The 21947-nt window shown below is 47.1% G+C and overlaps 2 protein-coding genes across 3 annotated transcripts in view; one reads left to right on the top strand and one right to left on the bottom strand.

Moving 5' to 3' along the window:
• LOC114876834 (transcription factor Sox-2) overlaps positions 1 to 21947 on the top strand; it is a 239927-nt gene that overhangs the window by 7911 nt on the left and 210069 nt on the right. For both annotated transcript variants that reach the window (XR_006830065.1, XR_006830066.1), the window contains exon 2: positions 11299 to 11327. The gene's annotated coding sequence lies outside the window, so the exon portion shown is untranslated. The remainder of the gene's footprint in view (positions 1 to 11298; positions 11328 to 21947) is intronic.
• LOC114876835 lies at positions 16870 to 19593 on the bottom strand. The gene is made up of 3 exons (XM_029188688.2): positions 19192 to 19593; positions 18894 to 19079; positions 16870 to 18044 (listed from the first exon to the last, which is right to left on the bottom strand). The coding sequence occupies exons 1-3, from the start codon at positions 19441 to 19443 to the stop codon at positions 17994 to 17996; spliced, it is 489 nt and encodes a 162-aa protein (XP_029044521.1). The 5' UTR covers positions 19444 to 19593; the 3' UTR covers positions 16870 to 17993.

The following is a 21947-nucleotide window of genomic DNA, read 5'->3' as shown; positions in this document are numbered from 1 at the left end:
CAGCACCCTTTCTTCATCTTTGCGATATCTTGCCGGATCCGTGACCGCGCACAAGGTAGAGGATCCTTCTTCCGTTCTTTCGGTTTCACCGTGCTATTTGCTAATAAGAGTCTTTTCAAGGCGCGTCTAGTCTCGTCGAAAGGCGGCGCGGCGTCGGCATCGGCGTCGACGCGGGCGTACAATTTGCGCGATTTAATGCAACTTGAATGCCGGTATTAATTAACAGTCGGCTCCATTCACGCGCTCAAGTCGCGCCGCGTCGGTTTATTCTTATCTTCTGGATAGCCTCTTTCTTGCTTTCCAAAGCGCGGGAACTCGTTGCTTTGATTTCATTCGCTTCCTTTCTTCTTATTCCTGAAGCACCGTGGAAGACGATTCGAGGTATTGACCTTGCAGATCATCGCCGGATTCTTTCGCTCTTGATTTCGAGGGTGTGCCCGAAGAGAGTAGTCGAGGAAAGGTTAGAATTAAAATTCACGCGTAGAATAGTCGACGTGTAATTGCATTTATCGTTTCGCTTAATAACCTTGCTAACCGACGCCCTGTCGGGCAACAAAAGGAAGGGGAGCGGAGTCGCGTTTCGAAGTCATCCCCAGGGATGACTCGAACGTATCCACAGTCACGCAGGGGTGGCCCGAAGGGTGTAAAGGGACCGCGCACGCGAGCAATGAAAGTCAAACTTGATCGATGTAACGGAGACAGGAAAAGGTAACAGCCTGAAGGCTGATTTCTGTTCTTTCAGGGAGGCTCGTTCATTGGAGACGAAATAAATCCTGTCACCTGTTCGCGGTACGCTCCTCGTCGCGGTCTTCGACGCGGGACGGTCGTTAATTGTATCGAACGCGTGCGATCTTCGAAGCCTAGTGTCAATTGAACCCCACTCGAGCGTAAGTGGGTGATCGGGGTACGAATAACGAAAGGAAGAATCGCGGAATGAAAGGGCTACGGGGTGCGGGAGAAAGATGGCTGGAGCCGTGAAGAAAGGGGGAGGGAGAAAGAGGAACTCTGAAGAGACGACGCACACGACGTCGGGGCGCCCGTGCCGGTACATTCACGTACACGACGCTGCGTGACGTCACCGCATTGTTAGACGAGCAAGCATTGTAGTCACTATTGTGAGTCTCCGCCATTATTCTAAGACAATCGTCCGACACAATGAGACAGACGGGAGGATGAGCAGGGAAGCGGCCGATCTTTCTCTCTCTCTCTCTGCCAGCTCTTCCTCTTATTCCTTTTCTTTTTCTTTCCCTTATCCATCTTTCTACGCGAAGCTACTTCTCGCCCGGTACTCTCTACCCCTCTTCTGGCTGGTGTTCGCGAAGTAGACGATCTTCCTCTTCAACCCCCTCCGTCGATAGTTGCATATTTGATTCGCGGTGAGAATTGTACCAGGTCCTGATGATTAAGACTATGAATTAATGAAGAATTAATAAATCATGGAGGTTCTCCGGTAATTAAGGAAGACCCGCGCGAAAATGTAATAGAGAGAATAACTCGAACGAGTGACGGCAGAGTGGTCGTCTAATCGAGTCAGCGCAATTAAACAAAGTCGTCCCGCGAGGTCGCGACATTCGCGGATAGCTTTCCCCTCTCTCGCCCTCTCGTGCGCTCGATTCTCTTCAGCTTTTCCTCTCTCTCTCTCTCTCTCACTCTGTCTCCCGTTCTTTGCGGCTCGTCGTGGAAGTGCAGGGGATGAAAGGAGAACAAGAGAAGTACAGACAATAGATTCGGCTCGCCGGTGTGTTGGTGGCGCTGCATTGTCGCCCGGCATTGTTGCGGCCCGGTTATTGTGTCGCTGTTTTGTGACCGATCGCAAGGTGGCGTGCCTCGTGTGCACGAACCAACCACCCCGGCCACGATCGTTAGGCACGTTCGCGATTATTCGGAGGAACGATCGTTCGACGATAAACCGGCCTCGAAAGTCGCCTTACCCCCTCACCCGGAAGGTCGTCGCGGAACGAGCGACACAAAAGTTTGCGGATCCAGCTTTTCTTCTATTGACGAGTCTCGTGGAACAAATGATAGAAAAGTCACGGGGGGAGAGAGAGAGAGAGAGAGAGGGTTGGAAATATCGTTGATTCTTTTTACTTGAGAAAGGTCGAGTTCGTTGTACCCTTGTTTCGTCGGATGGAAATCGAAGAATTCGCTGGACGAAAGATATTTTCTGCTAATTAGCTATGAAAGAGGAACGAGCGGTTGTGGGTGGGTGTTGGTAGAGCTAGATAAGCCGGTGGATAGAGATAGGTAAAAGAGGAGCGGACACGGTGGTTGTCCTAAGGCTGTAAAGTAAGGCGACCGCGTCGCGCATCCTTAGAGTGGCTGCACTTTGAGCGCGCAACGCGCTGGTGTGCCGTAGCTGCTGCAGGCGGCGTAAAGAAGACGCATTGTGAGGCCGGTGCACGGCATTCACGGGAATGAATGCGCCCTCTGGAGCGACACAGTCTCAGATGTAAGACACAAGAAGCATAAAAGAGTTGCCATTATGCGAAGCTTAAATAACAGGCGCGCGCTGGCGAACGAGCGAGCGAGCTGGCGCACACCGAGGCTCGTTTAAACACGGACGCCTGGCTATCCGTGTAAGCTGGCACACAAAGAAGCAGCTGTATTCTACGGCCGAGGAATTTCTATGGACTGTTTGTGGCGCTGCTGCCTTGTACGGCCACTTCTGTCCTCGGTGGCCCGCTCTTTTCCCTCTTCAAAACTTCTCTTTCCTCTCCTCGCGATTCTTCTTTTTCCTCATCCTCTTCTCTTCTGCCCGCCTCCTCCTCCTCCTTTCGACTCTTCTTTCTCCTTCGTTTCTTGCCGCGCTTTTCTCTGCCTTTCCGGCCTCCTCCTTCGGCTTTCTTTCTTCCCTTTCTTTCCTTTCTTTCCAACGACTCGAGTCCGCTTGCTTTCTTAACGCGGAAGAACGACAGTGCCGCGATCCTCGCAGACGTCGTCGAGACGTATTTTTCACCGAGAGAAGAAACGACAGGTTCACTTTCTTGTTCTCCATCTAACCGTGCCTCCTCTTCTTGTAACGGCAGCCGCGTTAAATGCTAATTATTGGAGGGCGTCGCTAGAAGACACCGAGATCCTTTACAAAAGAGGAGTTGCATCGCGAGAGAGCAACTTCCGCCAGACGATGCTCGTCGTTAACGCGTTTTCATCGGTGAAGACTTTGTTAAATAGGTTTTAATCGTGCTGATTTGTAGACGCGAGAATCGAGGGTTGAAAAAGGGTGTTTCGAATTAAGACCGTCATAATTTAACACTGGAACTACCAAAGGGGTCGAAATGACTTGTTTCAAGTTTCTTAATTTAATTTATAAATTCTATCCGGGTATTTTTGATGGAATGTATGTTGGCTTAGTCGAGATAAAGAATGCATATATACAGGGTGTTTCATTTAAACTGATACAGTGCTCTTATTATGGGGATCTGATTCGATCCCCAAATGGGGATTTGAATATATATATTTTTTTACCACTTGCAATAGGATTATATTAAATAAAATGTTAAATAAAAATTTGGCAGTTAATGGGTTAATGATAGAATAAATTGTTGATATGGAAACGCTAGAAACGACAGACCCAATGAATAACCGCTGTGGCACATCGAGCTTAATGAATTCGTCTTGAGAAGCACTATTACATGATCTGAAAAAAATACATGGTTCCATTTAAAAAACAAAACTTGACCATCATATCTCTTAAACTAATAATGCAAAAGATTTTTCACTCTGGCCAAAACATAGGCCCTCTTTTTCTATTGCAATTTCCGCATCACCAATTTTTTGTATCATTAATAGTTACGGAATAAGAGCTTTGTATCAGTTTAAATGGGACACCCTGTATATTAAATTACGTTTCATCCCGTATTTATTTAATTTTCTGTATTATTTTCAACTTAGATATTAGTGTGCATCAAACGTAGGTAGTTCTAGTGTTAAACGAGACATAGTTTATGACAAACACCGAATCGCTCTGGCGTTGTCATCAGCTGTGACCTTATAAAAAATGAGCCTATGTTTTGACCATTTTGTCTATTGCTTGTGCTCTTCAAACGAATAAAGGTAAACGAGTACGCGACTAATTCGCTGTGTATTTCTTTTCGAATCAAAGTGTAATTCACCCTCGTGACCGGTTTGTTAAAGGGACTGAACGCTAATTTTCTTTAAATCTTAGATTATATTAATTATTTGCATCTTCCTTCGCTCTGCTAAGTTAACCGGCGTTATTGCCTAGGGAAAAAATAATTCTCTACGCGCAACAAAGGGTGTTTATTCGCAAAAATAGTTTTGATAAAAATGTATTAGCAATTTGTTCGATAGAGAAATTTCAATAGATCGGTCGGGGCAGCGATGCGAGAGCTGTTTGATTCAGGGCAAGTAGAAACAACAGGTGCACGCCAGACGAGCGGGCTGGTAACACCGAGCTTTCGATCCCTCCAACCCCTTGACTCGCAACCCCTCCAGAACTCGCGGTTATGTCAGGCGTTGGCCTCTGGCATTGCGGTAGGTTCCACGCGTTACCCTCGTCCCTGATCTCCGCTCCGATCCCTCTGGTTTATTCTGCATAGCGGTTACTCGCTGCTGTTTCATCCCTCCGCTCGATAACCCGATCAGTTTCCCTTAACCCATTCCTCCACGTGGTTAACCCTTTCGAGGTAAACACAAGGATCGAACGATCGAAAATTCAATATAATTTCTGTTATTTCTGCGATGGTTGGATCGAGGAGAATTCGATTATCAATTTTGTTTCTGCCGCGAGAAAAGTGTCCTCGCGGTTGGTATTGTTTGAAACTTAAAATAACCCACATAGAAGCATGCAGGTGTCTCTTTTTCGTAGCCTGTATGCCGACGGACGAGTCGATGGTGTAATGTGGGTGGTGGATCGGGTAGGTGCGCGCGCCCTTATTCGACTCTTTTGTCTAGGCGTCCATTCTCTGGCACATTATCAGGCCTATTGTCCCTCACATTGTTACCCCTACCCCGTCGTCTCATTGTTTTGCAATTTCCCCCACTTAACCGATACGACCGCCCCGCCAACATCCCTTTCCTCGCTTCTCCTTCCCGTTCTTCCCGTAGCTACCCCTATTCCTCCGCTTTCGCTTGCCCCATTGCACCCGCTCCTTTCCTCTATCGCGCGTTTCGACCTCTCCTCGTCGTTTCGTGTACCTTGAAAAGCTAACGAGAAGTTCGTTGTCTCGTCTGCCGGAAACGCCGTCCAAGTGCGCGTATGGGGAAAGTCCGTTCCCGCGGACCCAGATTACACGGGATACAGTTTAACATCCCTGGAAATTCGAGACACATTGTCGGACGCGTTTTTCTTCGCAAACGTATTAATTCTAAAGGCACGTTTGACGCGGGGGTGTCGAAGCGTAGCGAGACGACTGTTTCGAATGGGATCGGAAAGAGACGGGTGGAAAAAATGCGAGGCGAGCGGTGGATTCGCGATGCGATTCGTCGACGCCAGCGTTGAAGGGAAAGTTTCGAAACGAGAATTTCAGTCACCGCAACAAGCAGAAAGGACGGATGCCTGGAAAACAATAATTAGGAACGCCCGGTGCGCGAATCCGTACAACGTTCAGTCGAGAATATATTTCCGAGCTTTCAGCTCTCTCTCTCTTCCTTCCTCTTTCTCTCCCTCAAACCTCTGTGTCTTTCTCCTGGCTCTGGTGGCGCGCCACTCACCCCTCTGCCTGGAAGCCCTTGGAACTCCGTAAAATAGACAAAAGCTCCGCTGCCGAACAATTCGTCTATTCTACTGCGCGGTTACGAGCGAACGAGCTTCAGCGTATAACATATTCGCATGGACTCTCCACCCCGCGTTTCCCGCCCCCTCCGTTTCCCACCGTTCCCGCACCCCATCATCCAGCACCACCGACGTGTCCTCCTCGTCCTGCTTCTCCTCGATCCCTTTTATCCGACGATCGTCCTTCGTCCTGTGCGTGTGACCGAGGACACTGGCATCCACACACGTCCGCCTGCACCTGTGTATACCTTTTCACCGCGCCGTCCCATTCTGTCAGCGCAGTTTCCAACTTTTAACAGGTTCCTCTGTCGGCAGACCTGGCTATTCGCCTTGTTCTGACGATTCCAACCGACTCGTTTCGATTAGCCCATCTCTCCTCTATGTTCGCGAACCACCATTTCATCGTTTCTCCTTTTTATCCATCCCTCGCTTTCGTTCCTGCCGTACGAATCGCAGCGGAAAATCGGTTCCTCGATGAGATCGGACAGAAGGAAGAGTCGATTCGCGCGAACCTTCTCTCGCGAGCGGTATTGTGCGGGAAAAAAGGAGGAAGAGAAGAAGAATTGAAATTATTCCGGCACGCATTTAGGCTTTTTCTGCGGGCCAACGACAGCGCCGGTTAAATTTGCATCGGCAGCTTATTCAACGCCGTGAAATCTGGAAATCTCGAGCAGCCCCGTGGTGCAAGCTTTCCGCGAGAGGACTCGCATTGTACCAGTCGCATAGAATTCGCGGCACTGAATGCGCCTCCCTCGCGTCTCCTTCGCCCTGTTCGCTCCTTTTCTGTTTTCCTTTCTCCCTCTTGCACCGACGTCTTTTTGTTTCTCTCCTCTTTTCCCTCGATTTCTTTCTTTTCTATTTTTATTACCGCTTATAATACGCAATATAGGTACACATCCCGACGCGAGCGGCGGAAGATTAATAAGACTGACGCGAGGTATCGACGTTCGAATATAATGGCTTTGAACGAGCGTATCGGCCATTCGGATGGTATTTTCGTGACAGCGTCACGACGCCTCGTTTGTCACATTACGAGCCATCGACTTTTCCCCACCCGGACCGGCCCGACGCGACGTGGCGGTCCGCCGCGGCCGCGCGTGCAACGGAATTATGCAGCTCGATGCATAATTCCGTCGATGCTTTCGCGACTGCCCGCCAGCGTGCCCGCAAACGCTCCTGATCCGCACGCCGATCAGCCTGTCGCGTGCATCCTAAGGCGACACGGACGAATTTCATCCGCGACGATAAGGGTTGAGAAACACCGGGGTGCAATGGTTCTTTGACGAATAGGAAAATTTCTCTTCGATATCTGGCGAGATTAAAAGGTCCGCGTTGAATTTTCGTTAGGCGAACGTCATCGAATCGAGCGTGAAATTCGACAAAGGTGGCAAGAGGGTAAGAAGGAAAGGGTAGATTTCGGGGGGTGGTGGTTATGGTAGTGGTCTGGTAACAATAGGTCGTGGTGGTGGTGGTCGCCACAATGCTGGCTTGCCTGACTTCTTTGCGTGTCAAATGACTGAAAAGCCGTGGGGAGTGCACGGGTGGGGGTTGTGGGTGGACCAAGTGGATGGGGGTTGCAGGGCGGGTACACGGTGGTATGAAAGGCGTGCTTTGTTTGGAAACAATGCCGATACTCGGCTACATCCTCATCTCCATTCTTCGCCTTGACGCAGCGCCGCTCCGAAAAGGGTTGCCTTTATTCATCCCTGATTAAAGTTATAGGTTATTTTCGCTCTGTTTCACGGCGAAATACTTTCTAAGATTTTCACCGCCTCTGTCAGCGGACTCGAATTCAAACGAGATCTTTCGTCGTTGCTCGCCTAATTATTGCTTTACTTCCGAATATCAAATCGGAGCGAGTAAAAAAAAAGACACGTTAGCTGTCGATTAACCTTCACGGGACGTTGAAACGTTCCCCTGTGTTCTCCGAATATTGAAATTCAAATCAGAATCGGTGAAAATAAAAAAAGAATCACCGTTCGTTCGAACAATTATCGAACACAACCCCCTAAATAATCCAAGCTTAATGGTCGAGCAACAAACGCATCTAATTCGGAAGAATGGAGTCGTCGTTGCACGTCGGACTTGCTCTGCCGGAAACTCACCCCCAACCCCGGCGTTTTCTGGTTTCAAAGGCGAGGTAAGCCTGGCCCGTGCTGGCCGGGAGAGGAGACGTCGCCGAAGGAAAGCTCATAACAAACTATTGAAAAGCCAACGAATGAAAAATCAATGGCGGGTGGGCACGGGCCAGACCGGTCCGGGGACGGGGTATATATACGCGGGAGGGAAAGCTACAGGGTGGAAGTTGGGGGGGTGGTTTGGTGAATGGAATATTATTGGGGCATCCTTTCACGCGGACTCGACGGAAGCTAGAAGACCTCATCTGGCGAGCTGTATGGATGCCGTTCGCCCCGGCAATGCCGCCTATTGAACCGTTGCTTATGTATGTACGTATTTACACACGCGTGTGTGTGCACGTGTGTTCACGTACAAGGAGCTTGTTGCACACATCCGTCGCTGCGTTACTCTAACACCTCGTCGTTCTTTCTGTGTTCGCCTCGGTTCCGTACACGTGTAGGAATATCTATAAATGCATGTACCACGGTCCGTTGGTGTGGGTGTAGGTTCTTACATTTCATGATTTATCACGCAGCTTTCAACGGGCCTCAAAGCGTCCTGAAAGCGCGCAGATTGATAAAAGAAATAATAGAGGACGCGAAATAGAGGGACTCGATCTGATACGAGGAAAGGGAGTGTGAGGGTGGTTCGCTTCGGGTGGGATAGAGAGGAAGGATCGGGAGAAAGAGGGAGAAACAGAGATTCCAAGGGTGGAACGATGAAACGACGAGAAGAAGAGACGGAGGGGGGGATGTCGAACGTCGTTTCTGTGAAATAGGGGTGGTGGATCCTTTCGATACGCTTCAGCCCGCTTCCCTCCACCCTTTTTCCTACTCGATTGCGTGTCTTTATACTCAACTGGCACGCGGGCATCCCTGTTCGCTGCCACGTCTCGTGCCACGTGCGCCTCGATATTCTTCCGGGGTAAACAATATTCCTTTCATTCTTCGTCGCAGCCTTTTCATCGTGATTAATGCTTGTCTTCGTTCTGAAAAAAGAAACAACACCGTCGTACCTAATTTCGATATCCTATTTAAGGATTTCTGAATCGATCTTTCGTCTCACCCGTGTCAAAGGTTAATTGTTTCAAAGAAGACGTTTGCCTTGAGGTACGCGTGCCGACGAGAATGTGTCGACGCACGAAGACGGGATGAAAAGGGGTTGCGTGGGTGGCGTAGGGTAGAAGGCGCGGGGCTCGGAAAGCCGGAAAGTTGCAAATGGGATGAAAGGGGACGGCAGTTGGAGCGAGAGATAGAGAGGAAAGAGGGGAAAGACAAAAGGGGTGGTAGAGAACTGTGAATCCCGTGGCAGCATTGTCACTCCATTCGCCGGGGTTGCAAAGCCGGGGCGGTTCCGACGCCACCACTACCACCGCTCCTACCACCACCATCGCCACCACCACCGCGTTCGCTTCAACCCCGCGAGCTAACCTTGTTTTACTGCCGTCTTCCGGATTGTCTACCGAATCGACCGAAGCAGTTAATTACTCGTTAATATACTGCCACGCGATATTATCGTTATTTTTCGATCGACTAACGCCGTTAAATTCATCCTCAAAGGATCGCTTTGCTCTACTATTTTTCGAGGATAAATTGATCCATCTTCGATTCACCTGTGGATCCGGAAAAAAAAGATATCAAACTATTGGGAGGGGTTTCGAAGCAAGGGGTGACTTTACGATTCTCGCATTATACAGTCATCGGGCCTTCATTGGGGTTGTTAAAGCGCGCCCTTGGAGGGTGGCTTTCGAACGCACGATTTATCATTATCTCGATAACTGTGTAAAGATAAGGCGATCGGCGCCGCGAGTGGGTGCCGTATTCGCGGCGGGGTGGTCGTATGATTTACTATTTCCTCGACGCATCTGCTCGCTTAATTAACGTTTCTCCGATGCCATTCCGAAGATACGTATCAACGGTCGCCGTCGCGGCGTTGAAAGGCGCGGCGCGGAAATGTCAGCAGTCGATGTAATTGTGTTTCGTGACGTGCTTTATTGCCGCGCGATAAAATTCACCCGACGAGATTTCTTTCTTCTCCCCGGCGCTCTTTTTTCATTTTATTTAATCCATCAGTCCCGTCGAACGTTTCGATTTAACGAACGTAATCGTTATCGATCGATTCCCTCGACGGAGGAGGAGTAGGGAGTTTACACCCTCGAGGCTTGGCGCGGCGCGTGGCCGCGTGTAAAGTGGAATACTTCTCGAAATAATGAACGGCTGACCGCATTTTTCAATGGCTCGTGCACGTGGTTTAGGGTGATTACACGCGGGCTAGCATATTGCACGGATCGCAGGGGTTGGAAAGCGTGTACGGGGGCGTGGTGTCGATTCACCCTACTTTGTCGACCTCTTCTTCTCTATCTTCCATCTTCTCCCTCTGCTCGCGACGATGTTCCCGAATACCATCTCGGAGAAACATTTTTAAACCAAATCGTCCCCAGGATTCACAAATCCCCCGGCATTCCGCAGCGTCTCGGATCCGATAGGAGCGAGTGGCTAGAATAATCCATTGGAAACAGAAGCTTCGGACAAACGGTGTGCACAATGGCACAGCGCAGCGTCCCGACGTCGTTGTGTTTTCGGCTATCTCTCCGCGAGGACGGACCTCTCATTGTGACCACGTAGCGGCGAAGTCAGCTATTATGTTTATTAAGTTGCCGGGGTTTGGGTTGATTGTACGAGAGTAAAGGCGTGCTGTAGGAGGACGAAGCAGAAGGTGGTTGGCGAGGGGTCGGATGGTTTAGAAGCAGGGGGGTGTATTGTACCGAGCATTGTCTGCCCCATTGTGTGACATCACGGCCCGATAACTGCCGATAAGACCGCGGCAATGCTCAGCTTGTGTGCACGTGTACGTGCCGGACGTTTGTGTGTTTGCCCGCGGAGAGAGGGGCTGCTAGATACGAAAGAAATATAATGTAGGTAGAGAGTAGAGAGGTTATAGAGGCAGCGTCGTTGCCCCAGGAGGAGGACGGCTGATGGAGGTCGAGTGACTTTGCGGGGTGCTCGCCCCTTTATTCTTCCGATTCCTCGTTCCTCTTCCTCGGATCGAGATCCCATGCCGTTGCTAAACGCCTCTCGTCCTTTGTGCATCCCTCCACCTGCCTGGCCCTCGAGCCTTGAACTCGCGTTACCCTCGTTCACCGATACTCGCCAGTTATTGGAAAGTAGATCCAGACGCGGTTGCGCGGTAGTCGTGATCTGTCGGCACTTTGCATCGCGGATGATTAAAAAACCTTGCCTGATTATTTATTTCGACGAGCGGGCGATTTTATCCCGTTGGCTTAAAGGAAGAAGTTTAATCGCGAGGTTTAACGCGTTCGTTCGGCGCGAAACGCGACTTGAAAGGCCGAGGCACGACTGCACTCGGCTTTCTCGAAATTCCCGGCAATTTCTACAACTTTGCTGCTTAACTCCGCCGGTCTCATTAGGACGTGATTTCTGTTCCAGGCGCTGGAGTCTCGGAGGCCCGTGGCGCGGTAAGTGGCACTTTCGCCCTTTTCATTCCAGACAGAGCCGCGGGTGAGTAATCGTTTAAACCCGTGCGCCACGGCCCGTAGCATTAACGTTGGGCGAGAAGAAGAAGAAGGGAAAAAAAAAAGGAAAAAGAAAGAAAGAGTGTCATTGAGAAGGAAGTACCCCCAGTCCAGCGTAGCTACCACCCCTCCCCACGCGTGCCACCCTTTTCTCGCCCGACGTTATATTGACCCAACACAGAAGCGCGCATTCATGCCCGGCCGCGTGGCTACCGGCCGAATATGAATAACAATCAGAAACTATGACCCCTCCCGCGCGATCTATATAACCACCGTAATATATGTATACGGTGCCCTTTACGAGCCACCGGCATTTTTATGATAATCAGCCAATCGGGGGACGGCCGAACGCTCCGCTCGTTCCCCCTTCCTCCCCTCGCCCATTGTAAACAGAAATCGTCGCTTGAATTTGTTCCGCGGCGATGCAGAAAAAAGAGCATAAAGGAAATCGGGAAGAGGGTGCACGACCAAATCCACGGCGAAATAGTTTTTTCGCGTTAATACGGAAGATTTCGGCCCCTATGTATTAAATATTTTTCTTCTTCCTCGGTTTTCATGAATTCTAATTCTATAATTTCGTCGCAATTCGGGGGATATCTGTTCAAATATTTGCCGGATCGTATCGAGCCGAATGGCCGTCGAGTATTCCGTTGAACGGAATCCTCGAAACGAATCCATCCAGCACGCTCGGCCCAGTTTCGTAATTCTGCCGAACGGTGCCCGGGCGCGATTCTTCCTTCCCATCCGCGTCTTAGTTCCGCGCGATTTCGTTCGTTTGAACCCGGGTGAACCGTTTGAATATCTCTCGAAACGTGGTCAGCCTCTTGTTCGTCGGGCCATTCACGGCCGTTTCTTCATCGGCGCGGCGTCTGGCTGTCGGGCCGGTTCAGCCGGCGCGGCGTTCAGCGAAATAGAAGCGGACTCCTCGCCACGCCGCGCGCGTTAACCCGCGCTTCGCGCATTGTACAACGATTTGTACGGATTTCAGTTCTCTTGCTGTGTGGGCGCGTACACGCAGCGGCCGCCTCGGATCGCTCGTCTTGAGAGCGCGTTCTATGCTCATCTCGCGGGCGGTGCAGGGAGGGAAAGAGGGCAACGCGTAGATACAGAGATTGGTTAGAGGAGAACGGGATGAGGAGGAAGAGAATCGCGGGCGAGGAGGAAGAAAGAGGAGATGGTGGCTGGCCGTTTTGTGCGCGCCGCGCAAAAGATGCCTTTGAATCCTTAATTCCCTTTGAAACTCTCATTCTGGGAGCAAAATGGCGAGAACGAACCGTATTCTTCGTTTGAATGACGTATTGAGCGAGTTTTGTATGCCGTTGCGTCCGCGTGTGGCTCATCCAGAGCCTATGCCTGCTTATACGTAATACGTTCTCTCTTTTCTCTTCCTACCGCGTTTCTTGCCGCGAAGAAGAGGAGCCCACAGCCAGTTGCTCTTTTATTTTTTCTTTCTTCCCTCACCACCCTTTTTCCATAGCTTTTCTAACCTTCTTTCAAACCGTTTCTTCGTTACTCGCGTCACGAGCTTCTTACTTGCCTTCCCGTTTCAATTTTGACCGAAATTCTTTCACCGTTTCGCCGGCTAAAATTCACTTTCATTCGGAAGAATTTCTTCGAAAGCGTTTGCGAAGGCTTCGTGTTCATGATAGAGAAAGATTGTTATTCCGTCAACGATTACCTGTCCAAGTTCAATAATCAGCTTCGTTACGCGGTGGCTCGAATGAAAGGAGGAACGCGGTTGGGGAAGGATAAAAGGGGGAGTACCGATGGAAGGGCGGTGGATCCGAAACCGAAGGGAAAGGGTGGGTGATCTTGCGGACTTAATCGGGCATCGATGCTTTCCTTCGCGAACAATTGACGTCTGACTTTGACGCGCCCTCTGACACTTTCTCCGCCACTCTCTTTCTTCCTCGTTCTTTGTTCGCTGAGAAATCGACGGAACGCGAAGTCGACGCTCCGATCGATGGTCCATCGTTTACCCGTGGATTCTGTGATTCTTTTCCGAGGAATCGTTCGCCTGTATAATCGAAAAACGAAGCGAAATGCAAACCAATGTCGTCGGAATTCGAAGACCTTTTTTATTTTCATCTTTCTTCGCGACTGTTCTCTTTTGAATCAAGTATTCGGTCGTCGGGAGTAACTCGGAAGAAATGTGTTTTGCGTTACTTCTTGGTCCCTTTCGAGGGAAAAAGTAGTTCGCGAGACGCTGGTTTTAAGGTTTTAGCAGCGTAGTCGGGAGCGTATTCCTTTTCTTTATTTCCAACAATGTTCCACAATTGCTCCTTTCGAAGGGAAACGTTAAATCGACGAGTAGAAACTGTTCCAAGGAGAATGGGTTTCATTGCATACGTTAATGAACACGAGACGTTCGAAAATTTATCAAATAATCTAAAAAAAAGAAAGCGATTTAAAAATGTACACCCCCGCTCATTAGTATCCGAACACCCTCTGAAACAGAATACTCTTTTTTAAATTGTGATCTTTTGAGGAGTTACAAAAATTAATTGTCGGAGTCGCAACAAAAATACTGAAGGGCACTTTTTATAATTGGTTCATCTGGCCCTGTAATGAAAATTAAAAACATGCATTTTGTAAATCTCATTAAGCTATATGGATGCTGAAAATTTCATCGAAATTGGTCAACGTGTCCAAAAGTTCTAAGCAATTAACAGCGAAAATCGTGACTGGTCGCGAGTAATCGTGAATAATCGCGATTTTCGCTAATTTTAATTGCTTGATCGATTTCCATGAAATTTTCAGCATACATATTTTAATTTTCATTACAGGGCCAAAAGAAACAATTACAAAAAGTGTCCTCCAGTATTTTTGTCGCGACTCCGACAAATTGTAATTTTATTTCGTACGATTGTATATTAATTTTTGTAGCTTCTCAAAGAGGGTGTCCGGATACTTATGAGCGGGGGTGTAGGTGGCCCCGGTTTGTCGTAGCAGGAACAAAGTCTATGGCACACGGCAGTTCTGGCAAGAATTCCGCATTATCGGCCGGGTTTCTCGCGGATACAATTTCCCAACACAATTTTCTTTTCAGTCGCCCGAGCGAATCTAGCCCGGCCCGGCTGGTGGTGGGTGGCAAATGGCAAAGGGGGTAGGGTGAGAAAGAGAAAGAGTTAGGTTTGATGGAGGGGGAGGCAGAGCAGCGCAGCCCATATTCGTGCATTGTGGCACGTTCCATCGCGTTCTCAACTGAACTGAACTCGACTCAACACTGGAGGACACAATGGGCGGTATGAATAAGTATAACAGACAGACACCGGTACAGACAGACACAGGTAGCTCAGGCCGCAGTATGTGAATGAGGAACCCATTTGATAACACGCCTCCACAGCCACCCAGGTCCATTGTGTCGCTTCCTATTCAGCTGCTCTATGCCCTCTTCTCCTCCTAACCCCTCTTCTCCTCCTTCTACACCCCCACCGCTTCTGCTGCTCCTGCTCTTCCTCACCCTCTTTTCATCCGCTATCTTCCTCCCCGCCTCCACCCGCGCCTCTTTCCTTCCGATATCGCCGCGGAAATCTTATCCTGTCGAGCCTATACCTTCCGTACGCGCGAAAAACCATACACCCGTTCATCCTCGTTACAACCTTCCGCCCGCGCATTGTCGCCCCCTTTGAAACACCATTATCTCGGCTCGTTAACATTTTCGCGCTCGCGTTATCGAAAATTTTGACACCGGCGCACGCGACGGATAGATAAAAAGGGGATCGCTTCAGCGTTTCCTTTCATTTTGATAGTAATTTTTATCTATTGAACCGTTACTTTGGGAAACACCGCGAGGTTTACGATCTTGTTACAGGAAGATTGGATCCTTTACAGAGGAGCTAAGAATTTTCATCATTTTTTACAAGCCATCCGGTGCTCGCAACCTTGCGGCATAGATCCTTCCGAGATCATGCGAAAAATCGTCGCGACCGCGAAGCAACCGAGACACGGGAGAGAAAATTTGGGAAGTTGTAATATTTATCGAAAATGCAATATTCAATCGAAACGGACAGACATTTGCGAAAGGTTGAAAGCGAGTTTACCGGTCGCGTCCATCGTATTCGAATCGATTTTCTAGTCAATGTCGAAACGGACCGGCAACAATGCTCCGATTTTCGGGATCTCGCTAGCATAAATAGCGAACACCGAAGGTCCTGTAGGTGTGGTGGTTGCCGGTGGACCAGCCAGCGCCAACTATCCCACCGAGCCTCTCCGTACGTACGTGTACGTTGTACACCGAGTACCGACAACAATGAGGCAGAGACAAAGGCCAGGTACAATGCTGATGTTGAACTCGACTGATTTCGACGATTTTTGGCCTTTGCATGTGCATCGCGCGTTACTCGACAATGATTCCCGCATACGTAATCATCGCTATGGGCAGGGAAGGCTGGTACACTCGCGGGGCAGTGGCTCTCACGTGCGCCCTCTTTTTCCATCGCGATTCAGCTTGGTCCCGTTTTCGTCCCATCCCGTTCCCGTGACCGTCCCGTTCCATCCTGTGTCCCCGCACGTTCGCGTTTCGTCCCGGGGCTTTTCAATGCTCCTCTAACGCACAATGACGCCGCGCCATCGCGATTCCGCGAGCCGTTTATCGGTTTAAATACCAGCACAGGCCGGATAATAATAATCGTAAGCGATAGCCGATTTATGCCCGCAACCAGCCGTGTTTCTAGCCGACCGCTACAATGTATCTAATCAATGCCAGTTAATGCCAAAACGGTGTGTGGCTATTTAAATGCGATACTGATAATTACGCGGACTCCGCTGCTTAATATTCCGAGATTGTTTCGTTTAATCTATTTAGCTTTTAGCTATAGCGAATCTCTGACGTTGTCAAAGTGTCGCGGATACATTAACGAAACTATAAGACGGTGAACGCAGCAGGAAGTTAAAGCGCGGATTAGACGGTGTTCTTTCGCGAGGATTTTTTGTGAATCGCTCGCGAGGAGGGCCGATCGATTGAGCACCCCTGACCGCACCTGAATAGATACATTGTGCCGGGGCAGCCTATTGACGGGCGATTGTTCCCTCAACAATAACAACAATATCTGAATAGTCGTCGTGCACATCTCTCGCGCATTGCACGCACCCACGCATCCACGTACCAGCTCGCGCACGCACTCGCTTGCACGCGTGCATCCCTTTGCACGCTCTTCGCACGCCCGCGTCGCGCATCCCTTCACACGCTCGCACGTACACTTTTGCGTTAGGATTGAGAGCATCTCTCGCGGCCTACGAACGCGGTTAAATAGTTAATGGCCCGGTCGTGACTCTATTTTCGTAGGATCCATGGGATCGCGCGTGCGGTTACCCCGTAGAATCGCGTTTTCAAATTCTGTCATGGGAAGAAGACGCGTGGAAAATTAGATGTAATATGAAATTCAAAGCTGCGATCTGGTAGCGGGGTGGTAGGTTATTAAGATGATGAATGAAAATGAATTTAAATATGGATATTAATGAAATAATTGAGCATAACCGAGGGTCGTTGTAAAATATTGTTTATTACCCGCTTGTAAACAATGGTCTGTAAAGACTCTAGCGAAACGGCTTTGGTACGGTTACAATACTCGATTGAGCGCGCATTACATTTATCGTGAAAATGTATAAGCCAATTGTAATTATAGCGCACTGTTCGATTGTTCGTGATATTATAATAGATTTGCTACATCGTTTGCGTACAAAGAGACGCCCGATCGTAATTTAACACACCGGTCAATGAGAATATTATTGACTGAGAAACTATTCGATATTATTTTGGCATAGATTAAATGTTTAAACTAGAGGCAGTCGTAAAAACAAACCTGGTTGTCGAGCGGTTTGGTCGTCTTTTAATGTTTCGCAGCTCTTCTCTAAATCTGTGTCACTTCAGATTAATTAGATCGTGCTGTTACCACAAAATCAGTTCTTTGCAACGTACAGGTATTTTAAAATATTCCTTTACGTTTTGTAAAAAAAAAAAAGAAAAAGGATTTCGTTCCCTTCTCAGTAATGGACACACGAGAAACGTTTATTCCATTCCCGCGGTTTCCAACGACTTGATCACTCGCTGTATGCATAGTTTGCATAGTAAAAAGCCTGGTAACTCCTTAACGCGCGCATAAAAAAAGGTTCGCTAAAGAAATGACACCGCAGCCCGTAACCGGCCATTCGAATAATCGACGACGGTTCAATATTGCCAGATATAATAACACGGGGATGAAAACTGGTGCAATCGTTTGACACGAGCAAAAAAAAAAAAAAAGAAATAAAATAGAAACAGTGCATCATGAAGGAACAAAAATCATAAAAATTTTTCAACAAAACCCCAACGATTATATCTGACAATCAATCACCCAGTCAGCGCGATAGCAGCTGACAAAAGGTGAAAAAAAAAAGGATCCATACACAAAAATTGTGTCGCTCATCGAACACGCGGATACATTGTTTCTCTATCTGTTCGTTTAGGTAGCACCAAGTCAAATTTTCGCGCGTTCACCGTTTCTCTCGTCGTCGATCCTTCTCGATTTTCGTCCAATAAAGAGCCGGCTGCCGCTTGTCTCTTATTTATCACAGCTTAATGTCCGCAACGTCGTCATCCGCGTCGATGGTATCCGCCTCGACGATGGTTCAAAACAGATACGGCGACGGTTCGCTGAAGCCGCATTCTTTGCAATTTCTCTGTCGAAAAAAATAGAAGGTGAAATATCAACGATCTAGCGCCTTCTGCGATCTCGCGTGTACTTCGAGGTTCGAAGTGAACTTGTTTCGAGTCTATTTTGTCCACGATACTGTCAAAATGGTCTAGTCTTAACCACCGAGGAAGAAGGACCGATCGAATCTGTTGGTTCTTTTATCCCTGTCTCCCGTCGCTCGACTCGAGTCACCGAATTTCGTTCCAACAGAAGATAGAAATTTGCAATGCAGAACTTTCTGACCGCTCGTTATCGCCAAGTTCACGATAAAATCAAAGACGTTCGCGTGGGGGATCTAAAAATCAAATTTTCCAAAGTACGTGCAAATTTTCAATTCTTAGCTACCCTTGTTAATCGACGGAAAATTGTTTAGAGTATCAAAGAAATTAGGATGTTATCACTGTTGGATCAATTGTCATCGCCATCCTTGACGAACAAAGTCTCCTTCGTGGGGATGCGATTCGCGGAATTTCCTTACGGCAAATACTGGAGGAGGAGATCTTGGCCCTTCAAGTATTGGACCGTCGGTTTGATCGTATGTTTACCGGTACTGTACCAGTTTCAAGCTATGGCGAACTCGAGGAGCACGAAGAAGGTAGAAATCCGTGACGCAGAAACACAGACGGAAAGGAACTTGAACTTAGGGGGGATTACTTAGGATAATTTTTCACACCGAGAATTATATTTATGCGTACAAGTAATTGTAAGGATTCCGTATCGTGTAATTAATCTACTAATCAATGTATCGTTTAATTGATCATCCTTTTCCGTACAATGAATCTGATAAATTGTCTTCTAGTATTAAATAACCCATTTATGATGAAAGGTTTCTTACCGTTGGATACTCCTCGATTAAACCGTATTCGCCTAAACGATAATAGATCGATCGGTTTTCCATGAAGCTTTTGAAATCGTAACGTGGCATCGTCGGGACTCTCATTTGCCAACATGGTTCTCTGATATTCGCTCCTAAGTTTAATATGTCCCGTTGACTGTAGTAAACACGGAGCTGTGTGGTCGGCTACGAGCAAAGTTATTCGGTTATATTTCTATTTGATAATTGAAATAAGAATATCTATTGCAAATGCAAATAAGAAAATTTATTCGCGATTGATATTCGAATCGTTCCCTACCTTCGGCTGTTTTTTGGGAGCATCTTCAGCGGGTGTCTCTGGTCTGGAAGAAGCTGGCGTTTGTTCCGGTGTGGTTGATTCGATGGAAGGCACAAAGCTACCAACTCCACTTGATTCGCTTGCCGTGCTCGGTGAAATCGGTCCACAACCGGCCAAAGTTCTCAGACCTTGCTCGTACAAAATTCTGCTTCCTATCGCGTAAAAGTGTTCCGCTTCTAAACCAGAAAGAGGCAGAGCTATCGATAATGCCATTTTTTCACCTTTCTTTTTATGCCGTTCTTCACATGCAAATTTCTCGGTTTCCAGCTTTGAAATCTATTGATTTCACTTGTATTCAGGCAACCGTTCGTTAGCTGAAGACCGTTACGACGTCAACGGACGACTAAATGAATGTTTAGGGTGTTCATCTTATTCCTCTACGATATAACGTCTTCGTATGGTGTTTGCGTACTTACGCGCTTATGTGTAATTGTGTGCGAAAGTAAACACGACCTTTTCAATTTTCGATTGGAATTATAAACGTATTCTGGATCAAAGATAATAGCGCGGTAGAAATAGAAAGTATATTAGGATTATTAATCCAGTCTGATGAATGACAGTGCTTTTAATTCTGTATACTGTATATATTTGAATTATAGTTCACAGATTGTTCAGTTATTATATTTTAATACAAGACTTTTGCAGAAAGGAGGGTGATAATAAGGGGATTTGTAAATACCGCAAAAAATCAGTCGATAAAGTTGCTGTCCTATCTTATCGACGAAAGTCTACCTGTCGTCAGACCTATCGTCGATAAAGTCGTGCAGTTTCAGTCCTTACCAACGCTAGTTTAATTCACTTGCTAGGGATCGAAGTAAAGTTTATCTTGAAAAATTGCCCCCATTTGCTCCCTTGGAATCTAAAATTGCTCCAGTCGCAAATATTATATTTAATGAGATACTCGGAAATAAAAAAGCAGAAATTTGTTATCTGCAAAATAGATAGCAAATACTCTTTTTACAAAAATATTATGGTACCAAACAGTTGATTTTGATTTGTTTTATAAAATTCAATGGTCAGATATCTCAATAACAACTTATTAACGAGAAACAATTGAAAATAAATGTTGTTGTATATCTGTCGGTAAGTTATAACGTCACAAACGACCGTCAGTTATATCTACCAGCGACATCTGTCATTTGTACTTACATATAATGTTTCTTAATAATTTCTAGCACAAACAATAGATTTTATTTATTTATTTTCATCACAAACATTTATTTTCAATTGCTTCTTAGTAATAAGTTCTTATTAAAATATCTGACCTTATAAAACTTATATAAAACTGACCTTAGAATCTTATAAAACAAATCAAGAGCAACCTTTTGGAACCATAATATTTTTGTAAATAGACCATTTGCTGTCTATTTTGCAGATAACAAATTTCTGCTTTTTTATTTGCGAATATCCTATTAAATATATTTGCGATTGGAGCAATTTTAGATTCCGAGGGAGCAAATGGGGAGTAATCTTTCAAGATAAGAAATATTATTATTCCGTGCCAACTTTACTTCGATTTGCTGGAGTGAATAATACCGGTAATATTGAAGGAAGTTTCCTTACCGACTACCGTTGATGTGTACGAAAATTATTGATTATATCTGTTTCTTTTTAATTTTTATGGTCATTCAGATTATTGAACAGTTATTAATACGTATATGAAGTAACCTACCCGATTTTGTACCTAATTGTTACAATTGTCTTTTGATATATTCAACTTATCTTTGTATGCTGGTAAGGAAGATTCAGTTTTACCAACAAGCTGGTAACTTATCCGTGTTTCTGCTAACGACTACCAGAGGGGTTGCAGATTTAAGGTAGAATTCGCTGCCTTGCTTTCGCAGTAGGGTTTTCTCGCAAGTGCTTGCTAATAATAGTAGTTGCTATATAAGGCTCATCCTTAGCATCTTTACTCGTGGTCCGGTGCTACTCAGGAAGATCGACGGGTAGGCAGAAATGCTCGTTCTTGAAGGCGGAATTCCCCTAGGAATGGTGGCGGCGTTGTGACTGGAGGGGACGAGGGCGATAAGGAGAAGAGGAAGAAGAAGGAGGGGAACAAGAAGAGGGTGTTTGGAAAAGAAGAAGCAGAACAGGAAAGAAGAAGAAGAAAAATTCGAGGTTTACGTTGTGGAAGGACCACCCCCTGTGGTTGGAAGGGGTGTGAGATCATATGGAATCCAGAGAATTCCCGAGACGGCGCGCCGGGGCTAGGGGCTCCCCCCGCAGATACCGTGTGTTACGGTGAGAAGAAAACCCATGGGTAAAAATGGGGTATTAAAAAAATATAGTGTTCCGTTGTGAAGCTGAAGCAGTCCTCCGGAAGGTCCCACGAAAATCCGCTGCAGGTTTGTTGATGGTCTGCCGTTACAGGTGTGAAGATAAGGGGAAAATACTTCGTCGGCCGAGTTTGTGAAACCCTTTCCTGACGGTGTTGAGATGACCGAATCCTGGCAGGTACGGACGGAAGTAGTGGTGGAAAAAACGGAACTGTTAAGGTGGTTACAGCTCACGAGAAAACAAAAGTTGTGCTCCCATGGTGGGGGTTTAAAGGAAGAAAAAATGGAAGCTAAGATGGAAAAGCTTTCTGAGATGCGAAATAAAGTATAGATGAGACGATGATGATATCCATGCCACGAAACCATATCGGATTACAAAACATAACAAAAGAAAAAATAAAAAAAAAAAAAAACTCCAGCGCAACTCACCGCCACTGCCCG

Source organism: Osmia bicornis, chromosome 14 (genome assembly GCF_907164935.1).
Source record: "Osmia bicornis bicornis chromosome 14, iOsmBic2.1, whole genome shotgun sequence".
Classification (NCBI taxonomy): domain Eukaryota; kingdom Metazoa; phylum Arthropoda; class Insecta; order Hymenoptera; family Megachilidae; genus Osmia; species Osmia bicornis.
The sequence above is the reverse complement of the archived record's forward strand: the minus strand, read 5'-3'. Positions and strand labels throughout refer to the sequence as shown.

Excerpts from the sequence above, each read along its gene's own strand:
- LOC114876835 (XM_029188688.2), bottom strand. The coding sequence starts at position 19,443 with ATGGCATTATCGATAGCTCTGCCTCTTTCTGGTTTAGAAGCGGAACAC. Across the intron at positions 19,080-19,191 it reads CTCCCAAAAAACAGCCGAAG|CCGACCACACAGCTCCGTGT; the intron begins GTAGGGAACGAT and ends CTTTGCTCGTAG. Across the intron at positions 18,045-18,893 it reads TAATCGAGGAGTATCCAACG|AGAAATTGCAAAGAATGCGG; the intron begins GTAAGAAACCTT and ends TTTTTTCGACAG.